The following is an 18,559-nucleotide window of genomic DNA, read 5'->3' on the forward strand; positions in this document are numbered from 1 at the left end:
CCAATTCAGAAAAGCTGCCGACAACTCCTGGCAAGCTTTTGTGGCGCACCTGGCCAGGCAGCAGAGGCAAACACGAGAGGAAAAAAGCCTGTTGTCGGAGATCTGACTGAACCTATTACAATATTATTTTTGAACATCATAGCTTTTATTCTATAGATCAAGTACAATTCACTGAACGATGTCCCAACAGACAAGTATCATTGCAGAACATGTCAAGTCACAAAGTGCATTAAGCCTTTAACCCCCACCCTCATGGAGACATATACTTTTAAGGTTTCAGCTGCAGACGCTGTGATGGATTGTATATGGATTTTTTATCGGTTTCTTTTTGGGTTGTTTTTGTCAGTGACAGTCTAATCTAGTGTAATCTATATGGGTAGCACCTTCTATGACGCCCATGTCTCTAATGCATTATAAACATGCTTATATAAAATATAATCTCCTTATAGCACTGTATTATTAAAGTTACTCACACTCACATATATTCCTGATGCTTTATAACAATAATCATAACACATTATAAAGCAGTTTATAATGACTTATAAGGTCAAGTAAATACTTCATGATTGCTGGTCACTCTTATGTTTTGTGTGTGCATAGATTTAATGATGTTTTTTTCATAAATAATGACCAATTCTAGTGACTTATAACCTGCTCATAATGTATTATATGTGCCTATACCTCAGGAATTTAATTTCTTAATGTAAAGCACCCAATGACCAGTTAGAATAATCATATTATAATACATTACAACAGTGAATATAGTGCATTATTACACGGCTTTGTTGAATACTCCATTCTGATTGGTCAATCATGGCGTTCTACAGCCTTTTATTTCTTTATAACAGACTGTTGCTATGTATAACAGACCATTGCTATGGACGCATTTCTTAACTCAGACTCTGGAGGACCATTTTGTGTCAAATTATTGATTTCTTAAGTAAGTAGCTGTGTAATAAGCGAGATTATGTACAGCTAGCAGGTCAATGTTGTGAAATAAACCCCCTTAAGGCGATGCAAGACCTGCTGACTGGCTTGCTGTACATTATCCCTTACTTATAAAATGATTCTAATATATTACAACTATGGGAATTATAATACACTATGATCCTTGCAAAAAATGACCAGCAATTATGAAGAATTATGATACTTGACCTTGTTTTATGATTATTGTTGTAAAGCATTATCAATATTAATAGGTGTTTATAACTGCAACCATACATTGCTCTAAGCAGATTATAACTCATTATAAGTATGTTTATGATGCATTATAGACATGGGCGTGCTACCTAAATATGAAGCTATCACCTACAGCTGTTTAGCTTAGTCTTGTTGTGTCTCGGCAGCAGGCAGCAACTAAGAATAGTCCGGCACATAACCGCCGTAAAACCACCACATGTTGTTTGTACACTTTGGTTTTTGTACAGATTAAATGTGTTAATTGTTGAGCTGAAGATAAACATGAAATAATTATTTGCCCACCCCCAAAGGCTTCATCACAAACATCTATTTTTTTCGATAATGTGTTATAAAGTAAGCTAATTTATTTAATATATAAAGTGTACTTTCATACTCTTCTGGTTCATGTTAGTGATGTTGTTGTTGTTGTTGTTTTAATCCCACCTGCAGCCCAGTCCGTCTACCTCAAGCCTCAGCTCCAACCATTCTGCCTCGCCCAACGTCACCAGCTCAGCCCCCTCCAGCGCCAGAGGTAAGACCAGCGCTCCTCAGAAAGCACTCATTTTTACAATGTTACACAATGTAGGGCTTTTAGCTGATATTTCACTCCAGAGTGACTCCCACAGACAGAGGAGGAGGAAGACAGAAGGTTCAGCTGGACACACTGAACACGGGGACTGAACCTTTGACCTTTCAAGTGACACAATGTTCTCTCCAACCGGCGCAGCGTCCTGTCTGGCGAGGTCGTGCAGGGTTAGACAACAGCTAAGGGAACGCGAGCGGTGAGAGGATGACGGGGTAGAAAGAAGAGAACAATGAGGGGGGCGGAGGGGAGAGGGTTGAGACTGGAAAATAGAGAGAATACAAAATGAGCTGGGCTGAGACGTGGTGGTGACAAATGCTGTTGAAAGAAACATGGAGCGGGTGAAGATGCAACAGAGAGTAAGAGATGATTACAGCGCTGTGGAGTATCTCTCTTGGACCTCAATACAATCTCCAGTCCAGCCCGGGCCATCCAAAGCCTCCTCTACAGTGTGCTGGAGTGTGAATATCTAATGCCTTCCTCCGTCTGCCTGCTGTCTTATCTCATGTTCAAATGTGCAAACGTGTTTCTGTCTGATCCACATCATAAAAAGTGAGGATATATGAAGACGTTTATGGAAGCTTATACACTCCCCTTTGGCGAGCCGCTGGCAGCGGGCGGCGCCCTTATAAAAGGGGGCCTCTGTCTACCCATAAAGCCTGTAGAGAGTTATTGCTTGTGTGGTCTTATCTGAATGAGAGCCAGGCGATAGGTATCTCATACTCGCATGATAGCCTTCCAAATGCTATCGCATTCGCTAATGGATCGAGATTCTATACAGTGGCTAACGTCACATGAGGGGAAGTAGCTGTGGAAACGGTGCCGGCGTGCGTTGCGGTTATCTCGGTGCGTGTGTTACATATGTTTCTGTGTCAAGGTTTAGCATGTGTCCCCATCTGTCGTACTGTAATTGTCCAGTCTAACGGAGGAGGTGAGGGAGTGCGCTAGGAGGGAGTGAGGAGGGTGTGTGTGTGTGTGTGTGTGTCTGTGTGTGTGTGTGGGGAAGGGGGCAGGCCATTTATCATGTCGTAGAGCTAGTGAGGCTGAAAGAATGGTAGAGAGGCTCGGAGGGAGAAAGAGAGATTGGCCTTTCCTGATTGCCAGTATTTGTGGGTAATAGTCTAACACCTTGCTGCTATTTGGTCCCTTATGTGTTGCACATGCCCGTGCTCGTGCGCGTGCGTGCGCGTGTGTGTTAGTGTGTGTTATTGCTGTAACATCTCACACCGTCCGTTTCCAGGTTCACCCCAGATGGCAGAGAAACACAAGCATTCCAGAGAAAACGCCTGTCTGTCTCCACGAGAGCGACCGGTCAGCGCCATCTTCCCCAACCCCCTGGACCCTGCACAGGTGCTTTACACACACACACACACACACACACACACACACACACATTAAGGTGGGCGGTATAACCAGAAGGAATGAACACATTTATTGGATCCGGCTATAACTTGTGTTCTAGTATAGAATAGATTTTAATTGTCAAGTCAAATAACTGTCACTCCCTTAGGTTAAAACTAATGGATATTTGCATGCAAAGAACAAGTGGTTGAAAAATAGATACAGACGAATGAGCTTTTGACCTTTCAGTGACTGAACACAAGGACAAGTTTGAGAATATTGTTCCCTGAGGCACTGATTATTAGCTGCACTAATGCAAAGGTAAGCCAGCAATAGAAGGACACACAGTAACGATCCATCGAAACCATTTTGTGTAATGAAATACTATAAAAAATAAATCTAATTTGCCAACTAAAATGAAAATGCTATTGTTCCACGTGTGGCGTCACGTAGGCCTTTAGCATATTAGCATACCCAAAGAATCACAATAGCGTTATGGAACGAGAAGAGCTATTTCAGGCACCTCCGGTTGTTGTTGCTGGTCATTTTCTCCATAGACAATGGGAGATGACTCATAGGGGACACACTTCCACGTCTTGCTTGCAACTCAGTTGAATCATCAGTAAAGAACATGCAAAACTCTATCAGAAAATATATCTGATAAACAGTTGAAGTTGCAACACTGTACATAAAAACGTAAAGGGAGAAGTCACACTCTCCCTCCTTTGTTCCACTGCATTCACTTCACAACAGGTGGTTGCCAGTTCGTTGCACGAACTGCATATTTTATGGTTGAGTGGTGGGAGACTCTGAGAGACAGTCATGTCAAGTGATGAATCTTTTGCGGTAGAGTAATGGAGTCATTTTGCAACAAGTAGCTATACATTAGCTATAGATTTAGATTACTTTGTTTGTTGGTGTTTTAAGATTCCTGTAACATAATCTATGGTAATCTGAGGATATGGCTAACGAGTTTTAGGTAACGTATAGCTTGTCTCCTTAGCCGTGATGTAGTGCAGGGAATACGCAGGTAATCGGCATATAGTCAGCCACCCACTTCTAAATCCCGTCTGATGCACATCTGCGTTATACCTTGTTTGAAGGAACTATAACATTACGACAATCTAACTTTCAACACATTAGTTAAGGTTGTAAGATCGTAATACTATTGGCTCACAAGACTTGTTAGAAGTGGGAACCAAACATCGGATATCTTCCACAGAGATAAACAAAATTCGGAAAAAAAATAATTTAATTATTAATTATATATAAAAATTATATATAAAAATGATTCTGCACTTTTCTAAAAACTCTGTGGATGTATTATTATTTTTAAATGATTCATTTACATAAAAATGTTATCAGTAAGACCTTTAACCTTGACTCAAGGTGCATTTTAGCAAGAAACATTCAGTCACCAAGCTTAAGATTAGTTATGTCAACGGTGGGCGTAATCTTAAGATTACGGTGTTCAGAAAACTGATAATACATTTAACAACTACGTTGCTCTGTTTTGTTTCACATCTGCAACAACAAAGTGTTTTTGAATTCACTACAGCTCTTCTTCTCCATAGCAACGGCGGCCAAGGCTTGTGTGTTTTGTAGTATTGAGGGCCGTCTGTGTTTCTATATAAAGTAAGAGAATATAATTAAAAGGAAAGTTTGAAATACAGAATGGAGGGGAAACACTTCCCTTCCTGCTCTCTATACTCCCTCTATAAGCAGATGGACATCTCCACCCTGGGTGTGCTATTCTTTTTTTTTTCTCGGGAGGGTGATGGAAGAGGAACACTCGTTTTTTTTTTTTTTTCTCTCACTTGCGTCCTCGTCAGTCGTGCTCATTTGGCTCCACCTACCTAAATTAGTGATTTGGAATAAGACAAAATCAACATATGTTTTGACACTTCGCTCCTTAAAGGCATGTTTGTCCCGACTCTGCAGCCACTTTTTTGAGGTGCATGCTGGGGCAGGAAATCAAGGTCACCTTTGTATTGTACAGCGTATCTCAATGGGTGACAGGAAAAAATTGCCTCCTGGACGAGGACACATGCTACGAGGCCTTTTGTAGATGAGAATTGCTGTTTTTTCAAGAGCAGCAGTCCAGTAGCTTTGCCTCAATTTCAGTGAAGAAAACATTCCAGTACAGGAAGAACGAGAGCCAACAAGAACAGCATGATATTGCAGTGTCTTCTTCTCTAGCTGAAGGGCAGTATGTAACGCAATCACACACCCCATCCTCGGTGACAAAGCTACTGTAAAAGAAAAATGTTTGTCGAGGTCTTTCATCTCTCAGGGTCAGCAGTAGTGGCGTACTTCACCTGCTTTTCTCACCCTGTGTTGTGTTGAATCGTTTTAAGTCTCCAAATGAATAGATGGTGGGAGGCCTAAACGATTATTCCCAAACCTGAGAGCAGCTAACAGCTGCTAATGGAGCATTGATTATTAGAAACATTGATGACTTATAGCATTTACTGTAATTAGAGCAACTTGAGGATGGAGGGCGAGCGCTCACCCACTTCTACAAATATCACACCACTGCCAGACATAAAGGTCATTACGCATTCAACACTCTCTCTCTGACTCTGTTGCTGTCTGTGCCTCCTCCCTCTGTCTCTTCTATTGAATTTGCGAGGGAGAGATTTCACACCTTGATATTTATTTTAACCGTTCAATATTCAATTATTCCTCCCTGCGTTAAAGCTGGCATTTACCTATGTTATCTCAGATCGCACTGTTTCCCGCTGTACATGTTTGTCATTTGGACTATTTCTTTCCTCTGTGCAGAGAGCTCCTTCTCATCAGATAGGCGATACCACTTTACCACGGAGCGACCCCAACCTCTCGGCACCTGACAAAGGTAAAACACTATGTTTAGCATATCTCTCTTCCATGCACTCATGACGATCCACATCCAACGCCCTCGAAATACACTCTCACCTCGCAGGGAATCCCCCTCCAGCTGAATAATAATGCCAACGTGAGCTGTGCAGTTTTTTATTATTTATCGCGTTCCTTACCGTTAACGCAGTGATGCAGCAGTCACACGCATCTTCTCCATTACTCACCGTTGCTTGCACCGTCGTCCAGGGTGGCGGTCATCTGTCCAGACATGCAGTGTGTGTGTGTGACAGTTTGACCGCAAAGTGACTGGAGGCATCTGTCTTCACACAGCTGCTTCAGGGAGCGCCTCGGGATACACACACACACACACACACACACACACACACACCAACAAACACATACAGTATGCTCACACACACGTACTCAGCTCCATTTTCCTCCGACTCCGAACCAGACACACCGTCGAGATTCTCATCTTCCCTTATCCTAAAAGAGTAATAAAATGGCAGGTACTATTCCGGCAACGGTGATGGATGTGTGTGACATTCATATGTATGAATTCATATCTATGTGTTAAGCATCCCCCTGGTTGTCATTTTGCTCAGCATAGCCATAGAGAGATGCATATTTCCTGCATTTTCTGGGAGAAAATATGCCTGTGAATTGAGACTGAAATTTAAAAAAAAAACCTGATTGCTTTTTCTCTGAACTTCGGCAAAACTGAGAATAAAATGCACAAATGTATTTCCTTTCCGTGAATGCTGCACACAAACACTTTGGGAAATAATTAGGGGAGGATTGCGGAAGAGACACCTTAAAATAAAAGAGTGTGGATGTGATCGCTTCCTTGTGACTCGCACACCTTTCCATGTGACTCGAGTGTGATCTGTAAATAATGCAGCGAGACGTAGATGAACTGCGGCAATACGGTGACGTGACACCTTTATGCATACGGCGATGACGAAAGGTGTTGGAATTTACACCAAACCTGTGATTGTATGAAAGCGTTGTTTGCCACATCTTCTGCCTCAAATTATAACTCCACATGCCAAATATAGTGTTGTTAAAATATGATATGATGCTCCCTAGACTCTCACTTTGCAGTGAAATGAAAATGAAGCCTGTTTAGTAGCGCTGTCCAGAGGCATCAGACTATTTCATAAACTGTGACCTGACCAATCACCCCGGCTGAGGTTTCAATAGTGTCTGATTACATTTTATTTTTACAGAAATGTCTGCGCTCGAAGTAGCTCCTAGACTTGAAGTGGCTACTTAAGGGCTTTAAGTTTGATTGATTGTGACCTATAAAGCTGAAGAGTAAACAAGAACAGTCTGCGATTTCTACCAGAAGTATACCGGAGTGTCGGTTAGATGGTGTATTTGTATTTTATAGTTTATTCCTGTTGATGTGAAATGTACATTCAGGAAAACCCATTACCATGTTTTCACACCAAATGTGCAAGTGTGGCATTGCGCAGAACAAGACCATTATTTTTCTATTTCCTCGCTCTATTCAAGGACATTTTTTCCCCCGATGAAAACAACTCTATGATGAAATTCCTTTTTTATACTTCTTGTCAACGAATAAATACTAAATAATAATGTGAAAGATGCACAAATGGACATATGAACTTATTACTTGTTTTAATGCAAAAGTCTCATGCAAAGTCACTGACCTGCATGTATCTCACGTTGTATGTGTTGCACCCACGAATCACACCGGACTCAACATGGACATATTTTAACAAATTTAATTCTGCAAGAATAAATAAAAATACAAGAAACGATCAGCTGGTCTTCAGCGGCTTTTCAACTCTAAACAATGTACAATGGCAACAATCACAATATGTCAAAATCACAGGGTCCCGGAATGTTGATACATTCTTTAAATTATTGTATTAAACATTAATAAATTCAGAATTCCTACATATACAAAGGTATTAAAACAAATTTTTCAATCTACAATTCTTATAATTACTATGTTTTTATAGACAACAATAAATAAATACAAAAATTACAATTAATTCAATGGTATTACAAATAACTAACTAACTAATACTAAAATCATTTAATGCTAAATAAAATGAATCGAATCTGTATTTACGTTGTATCTTAATTCTGCACTCTATTTCCATGCCGTTAGCCCAGTGTTTACGGTTGCTATGGTGGAAAGTGACAGCTGCCTTTAGCACATTAGCTATTTTAGCAAACAATAATCACCCATAACATGACGATTCGGCATCTTTAAACAAAATCAACATAGGTACCAACAGTCATAGTTCTTAATCCTTGAACAGCTTATATAACGGACCCACAGTTGCTCTCATGCCTTTTCCAAAATCAGAAATCAATTAAATGGGGTGTATCTGTAAAGATACAAAGTGTTTACTGTCTATAAAATAATAACAATTGACATATACCCTGTATACCACATATGCTCTTAATTGGTAAAAAAAAAAAAGTATCCTGCACCACCCACAAATATCACTTCTTCAGAGGTTTGTTTGGCTTCTTGACCTTAAGCATCATCCTGCATTTCTCTGTCATGTCTCTGCCAGTAATATTAGAAGAAATAAAGAAACACATTTATGGACTAAAATCATCAACAGTCCCTCTGAAAAGCACAAGAGAGACGGGACAGGAAGCGAGGAACAAAGCAACAGCAAACAGCTGGGACACGTCAAACATTGAAGCACGCCTCGGAATTCGAGGAAGACACAATAATTAAAAATGCATAGCAGAAAATGAGACTTAAATGTCACTGACTAACGCAACACTCTAGTCAAAAGACTAAAACTAAATCAACCAGATGTCAAAGTTTACAGTGAGCTGTGCTCCTCTTGGCTGCTTAGTGAGCCATAGCGGTGAGCACTGCCCTGGCGGTCAAAGTTCATTTTAGTGTAACCCCAAATGTGCTGACCTCCACAATGCGCGTCCAATGGAAGTCTAGCAATGTCAAGAGGCAGAAATAGAGTGCTCCATGGATGACGTATTTTTGTAGGCCAGCCAAGAAGTTAGCATCACTCTGGTTCCCTCGACAAAATGCCGATGGGAATTCTTCATTGGGTTTTGGATTACTGCAGAAAATAAGCTCTGTGGCAAACACACTTTCATGATACTCACATGTTTTTTTCAGCAAGATAACCTCCACAAATGAACACCACTTTTATGATTTTTGAAGTGTGAATGCAATCGGCAGAAGTAAAAAGCTAACATTAGGCTATAAACAAACTACACCGCGGTCGCATGAGTGTGAGTATGAACAACGAAGCTGTAGCATCTCAGCAGGTATTATGATTTCATCCATAGCACTTTTATGACGTCTTGTCTCTGTTGTCTTGAGAATTAAGCAAAGAGGCTCATTCTTGCCCATGAAAATAGTAGTTTGACAAAACAATTTCGACAGAGTTCGACAGTGACACTCTCACTGATACAGAGAATTTTCATCTGGATTTTACTGCTCTGCGTTTGTTATCATCTCTTCAACGCTGACAATACAGCTCGGTTCTGTATTCATGTGGTGAACAAAGACGTATCTTTCACCGACAATCTTTTAACAGAGCAAAACACAAGTTGCAACCAAAACACCGTCCCTCCGCTTCATCCTACACTTGGACAATATATGCACTCTTGCAAATTTTGGTGTGAAACCAGTTTCCTTCTGCAGGCCAGAATGTGAATCTGAATGTCATCAAATCATTCTTAATTTGTTTCCAGTTCTCATACCATCCATCTGAAATGTGTTTCTCCATGTTGTCTTGTGTAATCCCATAACCTGTTGAGTGACTTGTGATGTGTTTCTGTGTACCGTAAGTGCGACCCACACCCAGTAGCTGGAGCCTAGACAGTGTCAAAGAGGGCGCTCCATCCTTCTCTGACTCTTTTGGCAAATTTCTATGCCCTCCTGTACCTCCTAGGCCACCGTACTCAGGTAAAGTGGCCGATCACGGTGAATTCTCACGATGAAGAATGATACTAATTTTCCCACTCCGACTTTTGACACCTGGTGCTCCCCCCCCCACCCTCCTCCTACTGTGACATTTTCCCATCTGAGGCTCTCAGCTGCTGTTTCCTGGCTTGCTGCTCCTAACTTCATCCACATACACGACGGCAACAGCATCTTCTTTTATTAACTGGCTTGAAACGCTGATATTTTTTCTGGTATGAGATGTGCGAGTTCTGCTGAGAACAAGTCTGAAAATCTCTGTGGACTTTGAGAGGGCTGAAGTCAATCCCAATTGAAATTCCAGTCAATTCCTGGATCTGTTTTTTTTCCCTCTCAGCCCCGCTGAGAAACGCATGTCATTACATTTCAACAACAGTTTTCTCCATCATCAACCCAAACTGTATTCTAGTTTTTTACTTATTTACAGATGCAACAGACTTGACTTATTCCCCAGTGCTTTCTGATATATTGTGCTGCCCAGCAGCGTAATAAGCAGATGGAGCGTTTCACCCCCCAACACACACACACACACACACTATTTCTGCCCTCATTGCATAGAGCAGGAACAGCTGTTGGATGTAGAAACAGCTTAAAGCAGCCTAAAGGACCCGCAGAACATCAGCGCTTATTTGATTCATTGATGCTTTAAGCCACTGGCCCTCTCAGCTCCATGTGTGTATGTTTGCATGACTCACGCTGTGTCGTCATGGTGAATGGAAGAAAAACGGCCCCCTAATTTGAATTTGCCCTCTTTTCTCTCCTCTCATCTGGTTGTCAGCAGGCTCCTCGGCTAAAAACATGAGGTCGCAGTCTCCCGTCTCCGCGTCCAGATCGCCGCAAAAGGTTGGTTCCGTGTCTGTCACTCACTTCCTGTCTGTTTTGCTGAGTTTTGGGCTTTTTTTTTTAGTTTCTCTTTCTTTCCCTGAGACAATCTGACCTTGCTGGACCGCCTTGAGGGCTTTTATTCTGCTCTATAACATCGTACCGCCCAGCTCCGGGGTCTTTATCCTTCTCTGTGTCATCCCGAGGCCTGGGGAGCTTTGCATTACTGCTCACTGAAGCTGCTAACTGCTCCAGGGCTGCTGATTTTGTCGTTTTTTTATGACACCGCTGTCCCGAAGAGGACTCAAAACGGGTCTGGCTGGAGGGCACTCATCGTATTAGCTGAGCGTACACCTGGTAGGCGCCAACTGTCGTCCGCTGTGTTTAATTCAAGCTCTGAGCGGAGGTCACCACCTGGCCTGCTTGCCAAAAAATATGCAAAACCAGATGGATTTATTCAACTTCACTACATGTACTTGTCAGTGAATTTAAATTTCAAAAGACTGACTGTTTGTTATGTTTTTTTCTCTTCACTATTGATGCTGCGAGACCTGCGCGCGTGCCTGTACCGAATGTTCCCTCCAGCGTCTCTCGACGGAGATGTGTTGAAACACAACAAATGCGCCTGACCTCCAGTGTTTTTTGTGTTTATCTGCAGTTAAACTGATAACTCTCGCTTTGTCTCCGAGCTCTGATTTGTTGTTAATGAGCCTCTTAGTAGTTAATACCAGTCTGCAAAAGCAGAAGGTCCAGGAAAGGTTAACTAAGCGCTGAGTGAGCTTTTAATGAGGGGCTAGAAAGTTGTTTTGAAACTCCAGTGAACCGAAAAGCTCGTCTCCTGCTAACTGTTATCTTTTGTGGGCTTGTCACAAGCAACAGTGTTAAGCTCCCAGCTTTGTTACGGGTGCGATGTGTTCTTACATGTGACAACTCCCAAGAATGTGTGTCTGTGTGTGTGTGTGTGTGTGTGAGGCGGAAAAAAAGAGATAGAGCGACTCTGGAAACCAAAGTGTGAGTGACAGCTTGGCACTCAGCATGCTCTGTCAATCAGATTCGTGTGTGTGTGGTTAGGTGTGTGCATGGCGGCACATTTGTTTGTGGCAATAGAAGAAGCCTGGAGTGAACTACCAAGCTGCCCATCACAGCACAGCCAGAGACGGATCCTCCGCGGACCTCCAGCAGGCCCCCATTATCTGGCACACACGCAGAACACACACATCAGTCAGTGCAGCCAGGGGCCCATTACCAGACCACAAACCCCAGGACGGTAGTGAACCTGCAGAAAAACACACGGCGCTAGCCTGACAGGGCTGCACTTACTCGCGTGCGGAGGTAGAAATGATATTTAGTGGCAGCCTCTCTCCGGAGAACTGGGTCAGGAGTTTAAACTGCTTGTCAGCACTACATTAAATACACAGATTTTTCATCAAGCGCGCCCCCAGATGTGAAAAGGTTTGTCCAGTCGTGCATGTCAAATGGTTACCTCTCTCTTAACGCGTGCCCCCTGTAGCATGAGCAATACAACCTTACTGATCAATTGTATACTCAACTAGATCCAATTAAGTTTCAGCAGATATAATGGCAGCATGGTGTAATTGCTTAGAAAAACATTTTGATGAGTGATTGGGTTTTTGAGAGGGGGAAGTGCGGCATATTGTGTTTTTTCGTCTCGGTGCACAGGGCCGGTTGATGGAGTGTGAAAACCTGGCCCTCTCAATCTGTTCACTGACTCTCCTTTTTTATAAAAAGTATTTATCGTTGCTGTAGGGCTGTGTCAGCACACATGTTGGAGACAGCAGAATAGGGGATGCATTCAATATGGTTGCATGCTTTCCGTAATTATAGAATAATGCCATGTTATGGTATTTTTTTTCAGACGTTAAACTAGTTTTTGCCTCATTCTTGTGAAATGCTGGATACTTTAAAGAGTAACTTTGGTGGTATTTTCCCATGTTTTTGTATCTAAGTGACTAATTGGAACAGCCATTTTTGAAGCTGGTTCAGAATTGAGGGATAACGCTGTAATCAGCAGCCGCGAAACAAGCCGCGAGGGCAAGTGCGCAGCGTCAATGTAATGTTACTAAGAGTGCTTGTTTTTGCCACCGACAGGCTCAGATTGTTATTACAAGTGTCTGACAACATTATAGAAAGGACCCTACAGAGAAATAAATCCTTTTCCCCCACCTATCGCTTGATCTGGTCTGTTTGTTATTGTGTCCAAGTGCCGCTCAAGGAGAAGTCTTGTTGTAAGGTCTGAATATCCGTATACTCTGGCTCAAATAAATACAGGTGGCCATCGAATTCAAAGACCTCAACCACATTGGCGAAATCATCTACTGTAAATATTTAGCCATGACTTTGAAAGTCTTTTAAATAACGCTTTCTGTACTCCAACGCAACAAACTCTGCCTGGCCGTTACTCGCGTTTCCACCATGGATGTATTACACCGATGTCTTTTGGCAACACGTCACCTCGCCAGATTTAAGAACGAGACTTCTCCTTGAGCGAGACTCTTTCCATAATGTCAGACACTTATTATAACGATCAGAGCCTGTCATGGCTAAAACAAGCACTTTTAGTGGACGTAAATGGCGGTGCCAGCTTGCCCCAATAGCACCATATTGCAACCTGTGAGCAGCTGCCGTCTACAGCGCTCTCGCTCAATACTGGACCAATTTCAGAAATTATTGTTCATATTAGTTAGTTAGACACAAAACATGGGGAAATTGGTTGAAAAATAGATGTTATCCTTTAACTTCACTAAAAATCCTTCAAGTGAACCAATCTGAGAAGGAAAACCCAGTCTGTGATAGAACTTAGGGATCACAAGTAGAAACTGCTTTAAAGCTATGAGAATTTCATTATCGATTATTCTACTGATTATTCTTTCTTTTAATTGATTAACTGTTTGGTCTACAAAATGTCAGAAACAAACAGTCAAACAGTCCCCAAAGCCCAAAGATATTCAGTTTACTATAGACCTTTTCATTGCTGAAATGTTGCAGCTTTGGTCCAAGTTTACTTCCTGTCCGCTATTCCATTAACAAACATTGCAACAGGAAATACAAAGGGGTCCATTTGGAATCTTTATGTTGTCACGTTTGTAAAGGTCTATAGAGCTGAAACAATTAGTTGATTAATCGATTAGTCGATCAACAAAAAATAAATCTATTTAGATAACCTTTACAGTCATTACAGTTGTCTGGCAGAAATGGAATATATTCTCTGAAATGGAGCATTTTCTGTGTATCTAATATTTGGACTGTAGTCACCTTGGGATCTCAGATCATGGGCAGTTTTTTACTATCTATTTTTTTTTTTTTTTATATATATTTCATAGACCAAATCAATTCATCAAAAAGTAATTACAGAGTAATCAATAATAAAATAATTGTTACTTGCAGCCCTAGTTTGTTGTTACTGTAAGAAAAAAAGAAAAGCAGTAAATCATTACAATAGAGAGGCTAGAAACAGGAATTTGGCAGATTTTCAGGGGCTGTTATGATGCTATTCAAATGATTAATCTTTCATCAAAATGGTTACCAATTCATTTCTTTGTTGTTCGGCTAATCCATTTATCGACTAATAGCTTCAGCTGCTTCATTTCAAAGGGTCAGGAGCCAAGAAGGTTGTGAACCACGGCTCTCTACATGAAGAAAATATCTGATTTTCATTCTCTCTCTCTCTCCCTCTAGACCGCAGTGCCACCTTTCACCCCTTCGCCCACCGAGTGCCAGTCCACCAGCCTGGTCTCCAACTCCCCCGTCCTCTCCGGCAGCTACAGCAGCGGCATCTCCTCGCTCAGTCGCTGCAGCGTGTCGGAAGCTTCGGGCACCGAGCTGCCCGCGGGCGACCACCCGCCTCACCAGCTGCCCCCTCCCTCCACCTTGCCAAACTCCGTCTCCAGCAGCTCGGACGAGCCGATCCGCAGGGAGAACAAGACGCCTCCCCCCTACAGCGTGTACGAGAGGAACAACCCCCGGCGGCCCGTGCCGCTGCCCCACAGCCTCTCCATCCCCCCACAAACGGACCCCCCGGCCCTGCCGCCCAAGCCTCACCAGCTCCGCACAGGCAGCATGAAGCTGGACGGAACCTCCGACCCTCGAGTCCCCAGACCGAGGCCTCTGCCCAGGAAAGTGTCCCAGCTATAGGTGCTGGTTCGGGTCCAGGTCTGGAGAAGAAACACACTGGCGTATTTTGCACTTTTCTACTGGGCACTCACTTGTTTTATGTGATCTTCAGTTTGGCATTCCTGACCTACACTCCAATAAAAGACACGGGCCTATAGATTAACAGGCAGTCAAAAAAAACAAAACTGAAGAAACTGTCAAATAACGGAAGTTTCTTTTTGTATTTACTAGAGGGCATTGCATTGACTTTGACTTGGTCATTCCGCACTTTTAGCTCTAGTATGTATAATAGGTCACCACGGTCAGTCGCAACATATGTTTACCAGAACACTCTAGAAAAACACAGTTTTGATAGATGTAATAATCTCAAATATATGTATATTGGTATATATGAGAATTGTTTTTGCCTTAAGTATTGGAAACAGAGTCTTTTATCCGTGAGTCTTGCACGTTTTTTTTTTTAAAACGACTCCGTACATTTGTATACTATATGGCTAAAAAGGTGCTAGAGGCCTCGAGTATGCATTTCAGTGAAGTGTAGTAGAAACGGGTGTGTTCCCATAGTCATATCCACACAAAGCAATGGTGCAAAATAGTTGAACATGCCAACAAAAGTGTATTACCATTAAATGAAAATAATGCTGTCGAAAATGACATTTTTATGCAGTGATATAAAAGAAAATGGTAACAAACTTTGGCACAGTAATGACAGCAATTTTGAGGCTTATTTAACTCCACATGGTTCTATGTAAATCAGAAAACTAGAGAGGTTTTTAGTGGGAAGTTTTCATGTTAACAAACCACTCTACTGCCCTCTTCTCTCTCTAGAATCTTAAAATCAGCCTCTTACCAAAAATTGCCCCCCATTAACAATGAAACCATGAGCCTGGACCAAACACACAGGTAAACGCTGGTGCAATTGCATGCTTACTGTAGAAGCTGGACTTTGCCTTTGACCATTGCTATTTATGTGAACACACCCCATCCCTCCTGCATGATGTACATGACAACAGATGTTTAGGGTTACCAAGTATTGTGCCAAAGGAAAATGTACAATGTGCTGAAAAGAAACTGGAATCAAGACACTCGGAAATGCTCAACTGAAAAAGACATTTTTATTAAAGAATATTTAAAGTGATTTCACCCCGAAAATCCTAATTAAACTGTAATCTATCGATCAAGACAAGCACAAACAAGACTTTATCACCTGTATTATGACCAGTACTGTTATTATGAACTCTCTATTTGACAAAGCAGTAATTGGAACAGAGTTTCACTGTCAGCAGCGACCTTAAAACACCCGAGGACTGACACTCTATTGAAGAAATATTTACAAACTAATCATTGTCAAATATTTGTACAGTTGAGATTTACTTTGTGTTTGATTAAAAAGATGGACGTGCGTTGACTGCACTATAAATAGTTGCTCAGTTCAACCGCGTTGCATTGCTGCAGTGAAGTAAGTGTTCTGTGGCAGGCACATTTCACATTGTTTTGTAAAATAGAGGCATAAAATATTCATCAATCTTAAATCCCGTGCACCATTTTTTGTTTTGGGGGAGGGGGGGGGCTAGCTTTAGTATTGTTTGTATGTTTCATTTTTGTATGGTTAATTTACTTTTTGATTTGTTGTGAATTTTTGAGATTAAATATTCACATTAATCAGTACTTGAGAACCTGTAAATTATATGATGAGATTAATGTAAGTATGCCAAATATAAAATTTGTGTATTACAATTAATGTAAATATTGTGTTTTTAACAAAATGTAGCTATAACAATTTACAGCTTTGAATGTAATGTTGAAGCAGCAAATTATTATTATAAATGTTCAAACTTTTATGGTTTTGTGAGTGTAGAAAAACTAAGGTCATGCATAATGACACCTAACACATTTACAAGTTCAATAAACTGCCCTATGTAATACAAACGGACTGATTGGCAGATTTCTACGTTATGAGACCTTGGAGATTTATGGCTTAGAATTTGTCTTCTTTTGTGGTGGTATTGAGGTTTCACATACACAAACACTCTCCCAGCGCTTCCGCCATTTTGGACAGAAAACACTTATTATATTTATAATATTTTATTGTTCAACACAGGTCATTTCGGTAGAATATGACAATAGAATATAAAAATAATTTTGTTTTACTTTTGTACGGCACTTACGGTGCGGTAGTATGGTGTACAGTTGTGTACAAATTGGCAGAAGCGTAGCCTTGCCGCTGGGCGCTGACGTTGCAATGGAACGAACAATTGACTTTCACTTCTTGGCGACATATGTTCTTTGCTTAAATGACCACACCCTAGCTCACTTCCTACTCTGACAGGAACCAAGGAGGGTTAAAAGAGGAGATGTCACGGGTCATCAACGCATCATATCTTTGGACAGTAAAATCTGGTCGCCGAAAAGCACTCACCAAAATTGAACTAATCGCACTGCGCATGTGTTATAATCCATGACCTGTGTCCCAGCCTCTTTAAATAGGCCTTTAACGGACCCAGGAATTGTTTTAGGGAAGAAAGAATTGTCGGTGGGAAACCGTATAAAATGTAAACCATTCAAATCACCATTTGGAAGCACGATTCGTTTTGTACTTTAACTGTGAAAATGTAGCACTGTATTCAAACTTGCTATGGTAGAATACTGTAGATCTTCTGCTGAGTTTGAAAGGACAATTTTTGGGGATTTCCTTGGGACAAACTAAAAGAGATTGACAATGGATTGTACATCCATGAGATTGACCCACTGATCCGGTAAGAAGGGTCATTTGGGGCAGAGCTCCACATGCTGGCAGCAGAGCAAGGTTTGGTGGTACGGAGTACATAGAAATTAATATAATTCTGCATTAATGCTGCTGTTATTTGGCATTATTCTACATTTAAGGTCAGTGACTGATGATGAATAGTTTTTAAATGGTGTTTTAAATGGGCTTTACCCCAGAGGCCTACAGACCTACAGGCTGGCAAGGTCAAGTTCCTCCATTGTTGGTGCCTTCAAATGGGGTTGTGTTTACTGTGTTCACGAGAAGAGACCGTATTAATGCCCCCCTCTTGTGGTATTCACAACCTCGTGGAAGTGGAAAGTTTCCGAAACTTTACGTGTTTGTTGACGTTGTCAAAAATGGCGGAGGCCATGGAAGTTCATTTTTCGATGCACAAAAAGGTAATATATTGTAATTTTTTGTCATATATTGTTTTTCTTTGTAATTTTATAATAGGTCTGAGGAAAATGTTGATATTCCCAATGGCCTCATTTTTTCCTCTCTCATTTGGCCTTTGCATTTACTGCATTATGTTACCCACTTGCTAGCTTGCTAAATTGTTAGCCTATGTCGCTTCTAGACACCGACAGTAACGTTAATATTGCCGTTGCTAGGGGTGTTCTCTCACTTGAACGCCAAGCATATTGTGTACAGAACTTTCCATATTGCACATAGGAGCTCAGGATTTGCATTTGAACTAGTGATGTGTCGGTCATGAACGAGCCGGCTCTTTTAAGTGAACGATAAGAGCCGGCTCCCGACCGAGAGCCGTTTTTTTCTTTTTCTTTTTTAATTAATTAAGAATAATAGGATGACCTTCTCCGCGCCACAGGCACTCCATGCACTGACTGTGACTGAATGTTGTTTTAATGACGTCCGTGCAACCAATCAGGTGATGACAGACAAGGATCATCCCATCTAGCAGGGAGGGGCGGGGGTCTACAGGTACAGA

General features: G+C 41.5%; 1 protein-coding gene across 12 annotated transcripts in view; it reads left to right on the plus strand.

Moving 5' to 3' along the window:
• dock4b (dedicator of cytokinesis 4b) overlaps positions 1-16,373 on the plus strand; it is a 140,712-nt gene extending 124,339 nt beyond the window's left edge. For 7 of the 12 annotated variants that reach the window (XM_074626366.1, XM_074626368.1, XM_074626371.1 and 4 more), the window contains 6 exons: positions 1,630-1,711; positions 3,003-3,112; positions 5,888-5,960; positions 9,759-9,875; positions 10,669-10,733; positions 14,409-16,373. In XM_074626366.1, coding sequence (XP_074482467.1) covers positions 1,630-1,711; positions 3,003-3,112; positions 5,888-5,960; positions 9,759-9,875; positions 10,669-10,733; positions 14,409-14,864 — 903 coding nt within the window. In that variant the 3' untranslated portion in view covers positions 14,865-16,373. The remainder of the gene's footprint in view (positions 1-1,629; positions 1,712-3,002; positions 3,113-5,887; positions 5,961-9,758; positions 9,876-10,668; positions 10,734-14,408) is intronic. The other 5 variants (XM_074626367.1, XM_074626372.1, XM_074626375.1 and 2 more) reach the window with 3 other exon arrangements.
• Positions 16,374-18,559: the final 2,186 nt, after the last annotated feature.

The sequence above is a fragment of the Sebastes fasciatus genome, chromosome 23 (genome assembly GCF_043250625.1).
Source record: "Sebastes fasciatus isolate fSebFas1 chromosome 23, fSebFas1.pri, whole genome shotgun sequence".
NCBI classification, from domain to species: Eukaryota; Metazoa; Chordata; class Actinopteri; order Perciformes; family Sebastidae; genus Sebastes; species Sebastes fasciatus.